The sequence below is a fragment of the Eleutherodactylus coqui genome, chromosome 13, assembly GCF_035609145.1.
Source record: "Eleutherodactylus coqui strain aEleCoq1 chromosome 13, aEleCoq1.hap1, whole genome shotgun sequence".
Taxonomy (NCBI): domain Eukaryota; kingdom Metazoa; phylum Chordata; class Amphibia; order Anura; family Eleutherodactylidae; genus Eleutherodactylus; species Eleutherodactylus coqui.
In genome coordinates this window covers 33,277,999-33,290,634 of record NC_089849.1, presented here as the reverse complement: position 1 = coordinate 33,290,634, position 12,636 = coordinate 33,277,999, and the positions used below count along the sequence as shown (strand labels likewise).

General features: G+C 47.1%; 1 protein-coding gene across 2 annotated transcripts in view; it reads left to right on the top strand.

The window, feature by feature from the left end:
- The first annotated feature begins 218 nt into the window (after nt 1-218).
- Nucleotides 219-12,636, top strand: part of LOC136588596 (beta-1,4 N-acetylgalactosaminyltransferase 2-like) — a 49,163-nt gene continuing 36,745 nt past the window's right edge. Inside the window, exons 1-2 of one of the 2 annotated variants that reach the window (XM_066587945.1) lie at nt 219-462; nt 6,840-6,989. In XM_066587945.1, coding sequence (XP_066444042.1) covers nt 281-462; nt 6,840-6,989 — 332 coding nt within the window. In that variant the 5' untranslated portion in view covers nt 219-280. Of the gene's footprint in view, nt 463-6,839; nt 6,990-12,636 lie in introns of those variants that run through there. The other variant, XM_066587946.1, reaches the window with a different exon arrangement.

Below are 12,636 nucleotides of genomic sequence, written 5' to 3'. Positions count from 1 at the left end.
CTTTGCCATCTTCAACTGATTATTTTTTCAACATATTTTTTCTTACTTTACAGCCTTTTTTAATTCGCTGCCCTCCCGTTTTGTAGTTTCAAATACTCCTTTTTGCTTTTGCCCCCAGTTATAGGTATATATTGTACCTTTCAAAATAAAAATGTTGTATTTCCTGTTGGACATGGGCGTGTTCTGGGAGCTCACAGGTACTCCAAGCAATCAAATCCCTCCTCTCTTCATCATACAGTGTTCCCTGTTACTCCAGCAGCATCTCCAGGGTCAGAGCAGCATGATGGCAGCTTGGAATAAGTTTGGTTTTAAGAGTGCACATATCTGTAAGATGCTGCTGGGAACTTTCTTGATCTTGGGAAGTTTTAAACTTGGTTTTATAGGGAAACTCCTTACAACCCACAGCCAGCCAGTGTTGCATGAGGAGACGAGGGAGCTGCAACCAGCAAGAGACGTCAGCAGGTGTGTGAAGTCTGCACTTTTTTTGAAAAAGCTGATAGAATCTTGGAATAAAAATTGAGGGTATAACTTGCATAATTTGGGTTTTGGTAAACAGACTAATATATTAGGAGGTTACATAAATAATGGTTCCAGAATATTCTGGTGTTCTTGCGAGAGCAGCTCTTATAAATTTCTGTTATAAACATATTTTTTGTGTTTGGCTCCAAATTGCTGAGGATAGAGATTCCTCTGACATCTATACTAAAATATTGTAAAGTCTATGTTTTTTGCCAGTGTTTTCAGGGCCGTAACACTTCTTTTCAACTTTTCACCTGCTCGGAGTTCATTAAGTCATGTACAAAATGTAAAAGAATAAAAAAGTTTAGAAAATGCCTATAAAAATGCTTTAAATGCAGAAAAAAAAGTGTGTGTGAAGGAGACCTTATAGTGTTCTACATATTATCAATGATTTCAATTCTAGGATCATGCAGAGAGCAAAACTGCAATGCAACGAGGGGCCTTTCACACGGGACACATCAGCATTGCAGAATAAGCCCTACTGTGGAATATTCAGCCCCGTGGATTTTGGCGCGGTATTGAAAATGGCAGAATCCTGTCCGCGGTTAGCAAGGCGTATTTTGGTGCACAATTCAGGGATGGCATAATCCGTACCGCTGTTGTGGAATATTCCGTCCTGTGTGAAAGGTTCTTGTGAAGCCAGAGCCATACCGAATTACAGCATACCCCCCTGTAGTGATATTGGTACTATATTACATCTGTGTACAACTCTGTCGTAATACCACCGTGTGCACGAATCCTTAGAGAAATGTGCTTCATGGTATTGAAAACTTTTTCATGTCTTTCATGACCAAGGGTCACTGAAGCGTCCAGTCACATTCTGGTATTCCCACAACCTTTATTTTTTAGGCGACGTATGTACAGGAGGGCTTGCTTTTTGCGGTACAAGTTGTATTTTTCGATAGCACCGTTTAACCCCTTCCCGCTCCAGGACATACATTTAAAAAAAATGATCAATAGTTTTGTTTTTTTTTAATTGTAAAGAAAAAAAAAAGTGATGAAAGTTTAAGTTATTAAGGGGTTAATGTACCATATAATATATTGAAAGACTTTTAAAAATTCCTAAGTGGGGTGAAGTGGGAAAATACCCGCAACTGCACCTTTTTTGGGATGGTGATTATTTTTACAGCATTCAAGGTGCAGTACGAATGACACGTCTTTATTCTATGGCGGCATTACGAGTGCAGCGATACCAAATTTATAGAGTTTTTTTTTTTTTTTTTTTCTTATATATATTAATAATTATAAAACGCCTTAAAAAAAATTACATTCTGTTGCAAGCACCATAACTTTTTTTCTCTTTCGTCCATAGGGCTGTGTGAGGGCTCGTTTTTTTTTTTTGTTTTTGTTTTTTTGCGGGGCAACCTGTAGTTTGGTACTATTTTGGAGAACATAAGACTTTTTGATCATTTTTATTCATTTTGTTTTCGGAGACAGTGTCTAATGAAAGTAAAAAATCTGCCATTGCGTACTTTTTCCTCAGATGGAGTTAAATCATGCGGGACTTATAATGTGATATTGGTCTGTTATAGATTTGGCTATACCAATTTTTTTTTTTTTTTTTTTGGATGTGAAACGTTTTTTTTTTCCATCTTTTTAATATTTTTTTATTTTTGCAATAATTTAAAAAAAAGTTATTTTTATATATTTTTTTTCCTTTTTTTTATTATTTCCAATAGGGGACTTAAACTAAATGAAGAAACTGTTTTAATGCTTTACTAAATTATAAAAAGGAAAAAATTGACATTGGAAAAATGTAAAATGCTTTGTACTTTTTGAACAATTTACCCCAAATAAATTTAGTATAGAATGATATAAAAAAAACAACCCTATGGAAAATAAAAAAAGCACATTACTTGAGCCACCAGACAGATAAAAAAAAGTAGGTCTGTTAAAACCACTCCATGGGGCCGGATTTACACGGGCGTATTTGCAGGCACAATATGCAGAGAATAGAACCCATTGATTTCAATGGGTTCATTTACATGTCTGAATTATGCACATGCATTTCAATTGCACAAAATGATACGCAGCATGCTCTATTTTCCTGCATATTTGCACACCAAAAGTCCCCGATAGAAGTCAATGGGCATGTGCAAATATGTGCAGAATACGCTAGGAGATGCATGAAATACGGCATAATTATGCAAGAAAAAACACATCTTGAGCTCATTAGACTAATTAGCCCTTTTAACACTTTCCAATTCAATTTGTATCCTGGTTTTCCTAGGGGGCTTTTTCTTTTTCTGCCGTTATACAACGGCGCTATATGCTGGCTAAAGCCAGTACTGCATGAGGTGACACGTTGGATAGGCTCCGACAGCAGAGAGTCTGGCGATATACAGTAAGAGAACCCCGATGGACGTCTTCCAACATCAGAGCTGTACAGCCTTATATCATAATGTCTTCAGAGGTCAGACAGTAGATTGGAAAGGATTAATGGCTGAGATTGTCGTTGATTTTTTATTTTTTATTTTTTCACGCGCAAGAGGGAATATGCTTTGCGTGTATAAAAAAGGAACAAAATATATACTGATGGGCGTGCAAAAAACATTGTTCATCCTGCAAATATGCTTACGCTTGTATAAATCTGGCCTTAAGGTGAAGCGTGTACAATTATACGTGCAAATACGCCATGTGGGAATCTGGCTTAAGTCTTACGGCTTATTCCGACATTGCATATATCGGCCGGGTCCCACCTCTCCCATTGCGAATAGTGGCAAAGGGGGGAGAGGGGGTGGGAGCTCAGTACACTGCTCCCGGCCCGCCTCCTCCCCTGCAGAGAGGGACAACGTATATCGGCCGAGCGTGAAAACCCGGCCAATATACGCACGTTGGAATAAGCCCTTAGAACCTTCTTTAAGGCCTCATATCCACAGGCATGTCAGATTCCACCTGCGGGAACCCCCAGCAGAATCTGACCCTGCCCGTGGCAGTGGACACTATGGGTTCTCTACTTTCCCATCTGGGTCTTCATTTATTCCCCTACGGATGTGTGCGGGTGCGCCGCCGCCGCACATGCACAGTGGAGATCTTTTATTTTTTTTAAATCTCCTGCTTTCCAGCAGGATCCGCCGTCTGCAGTGTCAGTTGCAGGTGTGCCGCGGATCTGACAGCTTCCATTAACTTCAATGGCAGCTGTCAGTGAGGGATCCGCAGCAGAATGGAGCATGCTGCGATTTGTTTTCCGGACGCCCATGTCTCCCTATGGACGGCTTGAACTGCGGATCATCCTTGTGGATTTTGCAATTCAGACCCGCCCGTGGACATTGGGCTTAACAAGGCCAAAATAAAATTCCACTTCTATATCGTGTTTCTCCGTAATTGGAGAACTTGGCGTTCTTCTGTACTATTTTACCTCTCTGATGAGGTATCAAGTGCCAGACTAGTTGATTTTCTGGATTCTCAGGTTATTTCTTTTACATATTTAAGATACTACAATACTGTATACACATTGCCTCAGGTTTATGCTCCTATAGTTATGCAGTAAGCTCCTTCTCAGGTGATGGCGAAGGGTTCATGGAAATGTACAGCACACAGACAACCTATTTTGAAATTCCTTTCATTAGTGCTTGCTGCAGAAGTGAAGAAACATCCGCAAAATCAGTGGTTTTCTTCTCTCGTCAAAATTGTTAAATTGTCTACTTTGCTCAGTCTGGAATCACACGTGCAGTTTAGGCCTCCTTCACACAGGCGACACGGTATTGCCGCTAGAAAATCGCAGCAATTATCGTATCGTCTTCTTGCCGCAATACCTCAATTTTGTAGCATCACGTGTGAGGATTTTCGGGATGGGGGGCTTGAAATATAAGCCCTAACCTGAAAATAAGCTGTAGCTGAAGAAAAAAACAAAAGTATATATCACTCTCCTGTGCTGTCCGGGGCGCTGCCGCAGCTTCTCCCTGGGTCCCGGCACTGTTTCTCCTCTGGCTTTGGTTCAATCACAGCCATTCATCGAGCACTGGCTGTGACTGTCTAAGCATCAGCCAATCATAGCAAGCGCTTCCAGAAGACGGGGATTTGTCAATCCCCGGCCAGAAGAAGAGGAACAGTGCTGGGACCCGGGAAAGAAGCTGTGGCGGCGGAGAGCACTTCTAAAATGATGTATGTCTTTTTTTTTGTTTGTTTGTTTGTTTTTTCTGCAGCTAGAGCTTAGATTTGGCTTTGACAGAAGCATTTCCTACTGTCAAAGTTGCATCGCACCGCACAAAAATCGCGTTTTCATGCGATGCAACAGAGAGGAAGGCTCCATAGGAAAACATGGGCTACAAAACCTCACAAGTCGCGGGCATATTGCCGGACCCGCAAGGTTTTTGTGTTGGGTTGTTGTATGCTACGAAACCCCGCATGTGTGAAGGAATCCATAGGAAAACATGGGCTTCACATACATGCGATTTGTAGCAATGCGACAAAATCGCGCAACTTTGTCACCTGTGTGAAGGAGGCCTTATTATGTCTATTTAGTCAAAACTAGGAGTTTGAAAGAAATGGTACATACAGGGCCTCGTTCACACAGGCGACAAAGTTGCGCGATTTTGTCGTGTTGCGACAATGCTACAAATCGCATGTATGTGAAGCCCATGCTTTCCTATGGGTTCCTTCAAACATGCGATGTTTTGTAGTATGCGACAACCCGACACAAAAACCTTGCGGGTCTGGCAATATGCCTGCGACTCGTGAGGTTTTGTAGCCCATGTTTCCCTATGAAGCCTTCCTCTTTGTTGCATCGCACGAAAACGCGATTTTCGTGTGATGCAACTTTGACAGTAGGAAATCCTACTGTCAAAGCCTAAACTAAGTGCTAGTTGAAGGAACCCTCCCCCCCCCACATACATCACCTAAGAAGCGCTGTCTGACAGTACTGTAGCTTCCTCTCGATCCCCAGCACTGTTTCTCTTCATCTCTTCTGGCTGAAAACTGAAAAATCCTTGCCTCCTGGAAGCGTTGGCTGTGATTGGCGGACGCTTAGCCAGCACTAGATGAACCAATCACAGCCATTCATCGAGTGCTGGCTGTGTTTGGCTAGGTGTCAGCCAATCACAGCCACTGCTTCCAGGAGGCGGGGATTTTTCAATCCCCGTCCAGAAGAAATGAAGAAGACTGCCGGGGACCGAGAAGAAGCTACGGCAGAACCCAGGACAGCGCTTCTAGGTGATGTATACTTTTTTTTCCCCCTGTAGCTGTGGCATATTTTCGGGGTAGCGCTTATATTTCAAATCTTCCCCCTTCCCCTCCAAAAATCCTCGCATGTGGTGCTAGAAAGTCGTGGTATCGCAGCGAGAAATCGAAATGATATCGCACTGACCAGCGATGTGATACCGCTGCGATTTTCTCGCTGTGCTGCCGTGTCGCCTGTGTGAAGAGAGCCTAAAGGAAGGACTTGCTGTATCCTCTACTAGTTTTGGCTCAAAGAACTGATTCCAGTTAGGCCACCTGTCCTTTGGCGTTGCGGTATCCCGCGGCGGATCTCTGCAGCTGGAGCCGCTGCTTGGGAGCAGGAGCCTGCAGACGGATCTCCCCGGTCAGCCTATCTGACAGGCTGACCGTGGAGAATCGCGGCAATTCGCAGCATACTGCGTATTGCCGGCTACGAGCGGAGAATCGCTATGATTTTCTGCTAGTGGACAGGGGGGCTGCGCTTTTCATAGCAACGCTATGGAAATCGTGTATTGCGTTCCCCGCGGCCAGATTATCGCCGCGGGGAACGCAATGCTAAAACACCCATGGACAGGCGTGAACCTAATAGCTCAATGCTCACGTTGCGGAATTCCATCGCGGAATTCCGCACCGTGAAACCACCCGTCCTCATCCGCGGCATGCTCTATTTGCCGCGGGTGTACGCGCGGACGGCTTCCATTGCAGTCAATGGAAACTATCTGTCACGCTATCGTCCGCTGTAGTACAGCTGAAGATAGCGTGAAACTGCTTCCCCGCCTACCGCCGCCACGTCATATGACGCAGCCGGCTGTGTCATGTGACGCTGTGGGCGTGCCATGTGATGTGGCCGGTGTGTCACATGACGCTGCGGCGTGTCACGCCGAAGCGTCATGCGGGATGTAGGACGCCGGATCCGCAGGTAAGTATTGGGGTCTCTGGGGGGCGCCGTGATGGGAATTCCGTGGCGGAGCCCGTCACGGCTGTGTGCAGCCGACCTTAGTCTCACCACAATTTAGTTTCATGCTTTTAGTTTTTAATTTACATTTAAAACCAGGTGCAAGTAAGCACAAAAATGAAGCAGGTGGGTCCATCGGTGGACCTCCATCTGCAGCACCGGGTCTGATATGTTTATAACCAGAATACAAATCTATGTTTTGTTTCAGTTACACGGTCGCCTTACAGAAAAACAAGTGTACATGTCCCTCCAACCAAAAGAAATTAACCGTTTATAATCTCAAGGAATATTTGGCGCCAGGTGATCTAGAATCAGCACTTGACCGACGAAAAATAGAATATGAACACTACAAAAAATGGTAAGTGAAGATGGAAGAAAATATACAATGAAAAGTAAATAAAGGGCTTGTATAGATTCAAAAAGCATGGCTTCTTTCTTCCAGAAACAACCTGTGCACAGGATGTGTGTGGCTTAATGGAGCCAAGTTACAATACCAGACGCACCCACGGCTCTGTTTCTGGAAGAAAGGAACCATGATTTTCTAAATCTGTGCAAGTACTTTAAAGGGAACCTATCAGCACTTTCAGGGCTCATTCACATGACTGTATGCGTTTTTACATTCTCTCGTCTGCACCGTAAATTTGCATGAATGGACGATTTTCCACGATCAACGGCCAGAGATGATAATTAGCGTATTTTTCCCGGCGTCATCCGGACGGCAGACATGGAGGTTGCACCTTGACCTTGTAGGGACAGGAAGCAAGAGACTTCAAAAGGCTCCTCCTGCCTCCCATTCACCAGTGCTTCCTGTCCCTACAGGGACATGCAAGAGGAGCTCCCTCCAGGGAGCTACAGGATAACACCGGGATTGACGGTCCACGGGGCCGCTTCCCCTCTCACCTTCTTCCAAAAGGAATCTGCTGACAGCGGGGCTGACGGTCCACAGGGCTGCTTCCCCGCTCACCTCCCCTCCGGAGAGTCAGCGCGGTCTGGGAGCACGGCAGGCCACAGGTCTGACTGCCCGGGGATCACCACCGCAGCGCATTGGAGCGGCGGACCTGAGTCCACTCCTGCATGGGGCTCCGTGCAGCGTCTTCCAGCCGGGGAGAGCGGCGGGCCATAGGCTCAGATGCCTCTATCCTCCAGGCAGGCCGGCGCGGCCGCGCGCAACGTCGGGGGGCGGAGCCAATGACGCCGCATGACGCGGTGACGTCAGACGCCGTCAGCTGACCCAAACAGCAGGAGATTTAAAAATGGAGACCCCCCCGGCAAGCTTCCACTGACAAATCCTTCTCTGAAGGTATGCTATCTGTCTGCCTGATCTTGTCTACACTTCTGGCAAGCATGACTACAAAGGAATCAGAGATGGAAGCCCTGCAAACCGTAAGTGTAACTTGCTGCAGGAATGCTATGCCCAGGGATTTGCATTGTGTGGGGGTTTTCCCTTATGTGCATGCATGTGTCTTTTGCAGGACAGGGAATCCACCCGGTCTAAGCAGGACCTTAGGAAAAAGTACAAGAAATGCGCCCTGTGCCTCAAAAAATTAGATGAGGCGTACAAAAAACCACTATGCCAGGACTGTACTTCCAAGATCCTTACGGATGAACAGGCCGCATTTAGGGAGGATATTAGATCCCTAGTCAGGAAGGAGGTCCGGGCATCGATCTCCAGTCTCCCCCCAGCCCAGCGGGAAAGAAGGGCCACTAAAAGAGCGAGCCACATACTGCTGTCGAGCTCAGACTCTGAGCAATCCCTGGGCGACCTGTCAGACGGCGAACCCTTGGACCGTCCCTCTGACACCAAGGATGAGAATAAGAAGTATTAGTTCTCATCCGGGGACCTGGATGACCTGATCAGAGCCGTCAGGGATACAATGAAGCTAGAGGATGTGGTCGAGCCGAGGTCCGTACAGGACGACATGTTCGGCGGGCTCAGGCCAAGGAATCGCATCGTGTTCCCAGTCAATGATACTTTGAAAAAAGTAATCATGCATGAATGGGCTAGTGCGGACAGACATCTCTACTTGTCCCGCGAGTACAAAGAAAGACTCCGCTTCGCGGAGGAAGATGTGAGTGTCTACGAAGAGGTCCCCAAGATGGACGCACAAGTGGCCAGAATGGCAAAAAAAGACAGCCCTGCCATTTGAGGACTCCTCACATCTTAAAGACCCGATGGACAACAGGGTTGATGCATTGATGAAACGGGCCTGGCAAACAATGGCCTACACGCTGGAGTCCAACATCGCAGCAACTTCCGTGGCGAGGTCGATGTTCCTCTGGTTAGGGGAACTAGATGACCAAATTAAGCAGAAGGCCCCCAGAGAGGCGTTACTGGAATGTATGCCTTTACTAAAATCCGTAACAGGCTTCCTGGCAGACGCATCCGCCAAGTCCATGAGGCTGGCGGCCAGAAGCGCCGCATTGTCCAACATGGCCAGGCGGGCAGTCTGGCTAAAAACGTGGAAGGCAGATACGGCCTCTAAAGGAAGATTGTGTTCCATCCCCTTTCATGGCCAGCACATTTTTGGCGCGGATTTGGAGGAGATCCTAAAAAGAGCCACAGACAAAACCCACAGTTTCTCAGATCAAGCCAGAACGGGATATCCCTACAAACGCCAGCCATCCTTCAAGCCATACCGGGGCAAAGGAAAGACGGGGTGCTGGTCCTACCCCAAAGGAGGCAGGGGTAAGATAAAAACAACCCCTACCCCTATAGAAGAGTACTAGGTGGGGGGCAGACTATTGAACTTTTCCCAAGAATGGCAAGAGATTACAGATAACCCATGGGTCCTGCAGCTCATAGCCCAGGGGTACAGGATAGAATTCTTCACCCGGCCCCCCAATTTCTTCAGAATCACCCCCACACAATCCCCTGCCATGCAGGGCATCTTTAAAGATGAAATCTCTAAGCTGCTGCAAATGGGGGCAGTAGTTTGGGTCCCCACAGTAGAGCAGGGCCAGGGATTCTACTCGCCTCTATTTTTGATAAAAAAGCCAAACGGCAGTTTTCGGATGATTCTGAATCTGAAGGGCCTGAATAAATTTATTACCTACAAAAGGTTTAAAATGGAGACAGTCCGGTCAGTGGTAACCCTGATCGAAAGAGGAGACTTTGAGTACCGTCGACCTAAAAGACGCGTACTACCACGTCCCAGTCCTGCCAGAACACCATAAATACCTGAGGTTTGCCATCAAAATAGGGAGTCGGGTACGCCATTTTTAGTATTCTCTAAAATAGTGGCAGAGATGGTGGCGCATCTCCATGTAGCAGGTATAAATATCATCCCGTACCTGGACGACTTCCTGGTGATCGCCTCCTCATCCAAGATCCTCAGAGACAATACTAGCAGAGTCATCTCTCTGTTTCAGAGATTGGGGTGGATAGTCAACTTCCCCAAGTCTAGTCTTCTCCCCGAGACACGGAAAACCTTCCTGGGGGTGCAGATAGACTCAGTATCTCAGACCTTGTCTTTGCCTCCACTCAGACAGGAAAGCCTTAGATTGGCAGCACAGGAGGGCGGCCAGAAAAAGCAAATGGCAATTAGGGACACAATGAGGCTCCTGGGCCTCATGACCTCCTGCATTGGCATTATCCCTTGGGCCCAGGCGCACTCCAGAACACTACAGAGAGCCATCCTGGGTAACTGGGATGGGACACCCATCTCCCTGGATAGGAGGATGCCCATGTCATCATCTGTCTTAAGGTCCCTCCGCTGGTGGCGGTCAACCGACACTCTAGAAGCTGAGTCCCCATGGGTGGCAGAACCCTTCATCACTATAGTAACTGATGCGAACCAGTCTGGCTGGGGAGCGCAAGTGGGGCAGCGCCTGCTCCAGGGCGAGTGGGGACAGACGCTGCGTGCCCAGACATCGAATTTCAGAGAACTTAGGGCCATCTGGGAAGCTCTTCACAGATCCCAGGATATCCTAAAGAAGAGACACATAAGTCTTCTCTGATAATGTGACCGCCGTTTCACTTATTCGCCACCAGGGGGGCACCAGAAACGTTCATCTGCTGAAACTAACAGCCCGGATCTTCAGATGGGCCAAGACCACGGTACAATCCCTGACAGCGGTCCACCTCAAAGGGTCCCAGAACCAGACAGCCGACTTCCTCAGTCGAAGACGCCTGGACCCTGGAGAATGGTTGCTGAATCAAGAGGAGTTCCGTCTTATTACAGAAACCTAGGGCAGTCCACAGGTGGACCTGTTCACGACCAGAAAAAACTCAAAATGCCCCGCCTTCTTTTCCCTAGATCCGAGGGACAGGGCCGAGGGGTTAGACGCCTTTTCCCAGAGTTGGGATTTCAGTCTGGCATACGCATTTCCCCCCCATACCCCTGATCCCGAGGGTTCTTCAGAAGGTCCAGCAGAGCAACATCACGCTGATCCTAATCGCTCCACACTGGGAAAAAAGGGCATGGTTTCCGGTACTCCTAAAACTCGCCATCACAGAACCAATCCGCCTTCCACCCAGGAAGGATCTTCTAACGCAGGGCCCAGTTCTGTGCCCCAACTTAGAGAGACTGAACCTCGCGGTCTGGATATTGAGGAACAGACGCTACTAAGACAAGGTCTGTCCTCTAGGGTCATCGCGACGTTACGCCAGTCCCGAAAACCCGTGACCTCAGCTATCTATAATAAAATCTGGAAAAGATTCTCCTCCTGGAGGGGGTTGGAAGTCTCCAATCTCGACACTTCAGTGGCAGAGATTTTGGATTTCCTCCAGGAGCTTCTAGACAAAAACCTGAGACCGGGAACCCTGAAAGTACAGGTATCAGCACTCTCGGCCATTCTAGATCAGCCCCTAGCGGATCATAGACTTATCCGCAGGTTTATGAAAGGGGCAGAGAGAATGAGGCCAGTTAGCCGCAGTATGGTCCCCCCATGGGACCTAAACTTAGTCCTCCAAAATCTGTGCAAAGATCCCTTTGAGCCTATCGAGCAGATACCAATTAGGTTCCTCACGTTTAAAACTGTGTGTTCTTGGTAGCTATCACAACGGCAAGGCGCGTGAGCGAGCTCCAGGCCCTATCTTGTAAGACACCTTACCTATTAATCCAGGACGATAGGGTCATACTGAAAACAGACCCCTTCTTTCTCCCAAAGGTAGCCTCAAAATTCCATAGACAGCAAGAAATTATTCTCCCATCCTTCTGTCAAAATCCCCAAAACGAGAGGGAAAGAGACTACCATACCCTGGACGTAAGGAGGGCCATTTTATGCTACTTAGAGCAGACCTCATCCTTCAGGAAGGCTGATTGTCTTTTTGTCCAATTCCAGGGGCTGGGCAGAGGAAGAGCGGCTTCTAGAAGATCCATTAGCTGCTGGATAAAATCCACCATCCAGCAGGCCTACTCTTCCTGCACAGAAGTATCCCGGAAGGACTCAAGGCCCATTCAACCAGGGCAGTATCCTGCTCCTGGGCAGAGAGGGCTATGGCGACGCCGGACCAAATTTGTAAGGCAGCCACATGGTCCAACCAGCACACCTTCGCAAAACACTACAGGCTGAATACGGACCTCTCCTCCGATCTCTCTTTCAGGAGAAAGGTCCTGCAAGCAGTGGTCTCTCCCTAGAGAGTTAATCTGGTATACTCCATGTCTGCCGTCAGGATGACGCGGGAAAAGGGAGTGAATTTCTTACCGAAAATTCCTTTTTTCCGAGTCATCCTGACGGCACGTATTTCCCTCCCAAAAAATTCACACGATTATATCTACGTCTATGCGGGCACGAACCAGTAGCCCAGAGGCTCCTATGTTGGACATTTCTGTTTTATGCGGTAAATTCGTGCATATTTCCTTTGTTTAATCCGGGTAAGCTACCCTCTTATTGTTTATGTTCAAAAAAGAACTAACCATGCTAATTTTGTCTCGGAGCAATAAAAATCTTCCTTGGTTAACCACGACATGTCCATGTAAGTAATTTAGAAGACCCTGGTGAATGGGAGGCAGGAGGAGCCTTTTGAAGTCTCTTGCTTCCTGTCCCTACAAGGTCAAGGTGCA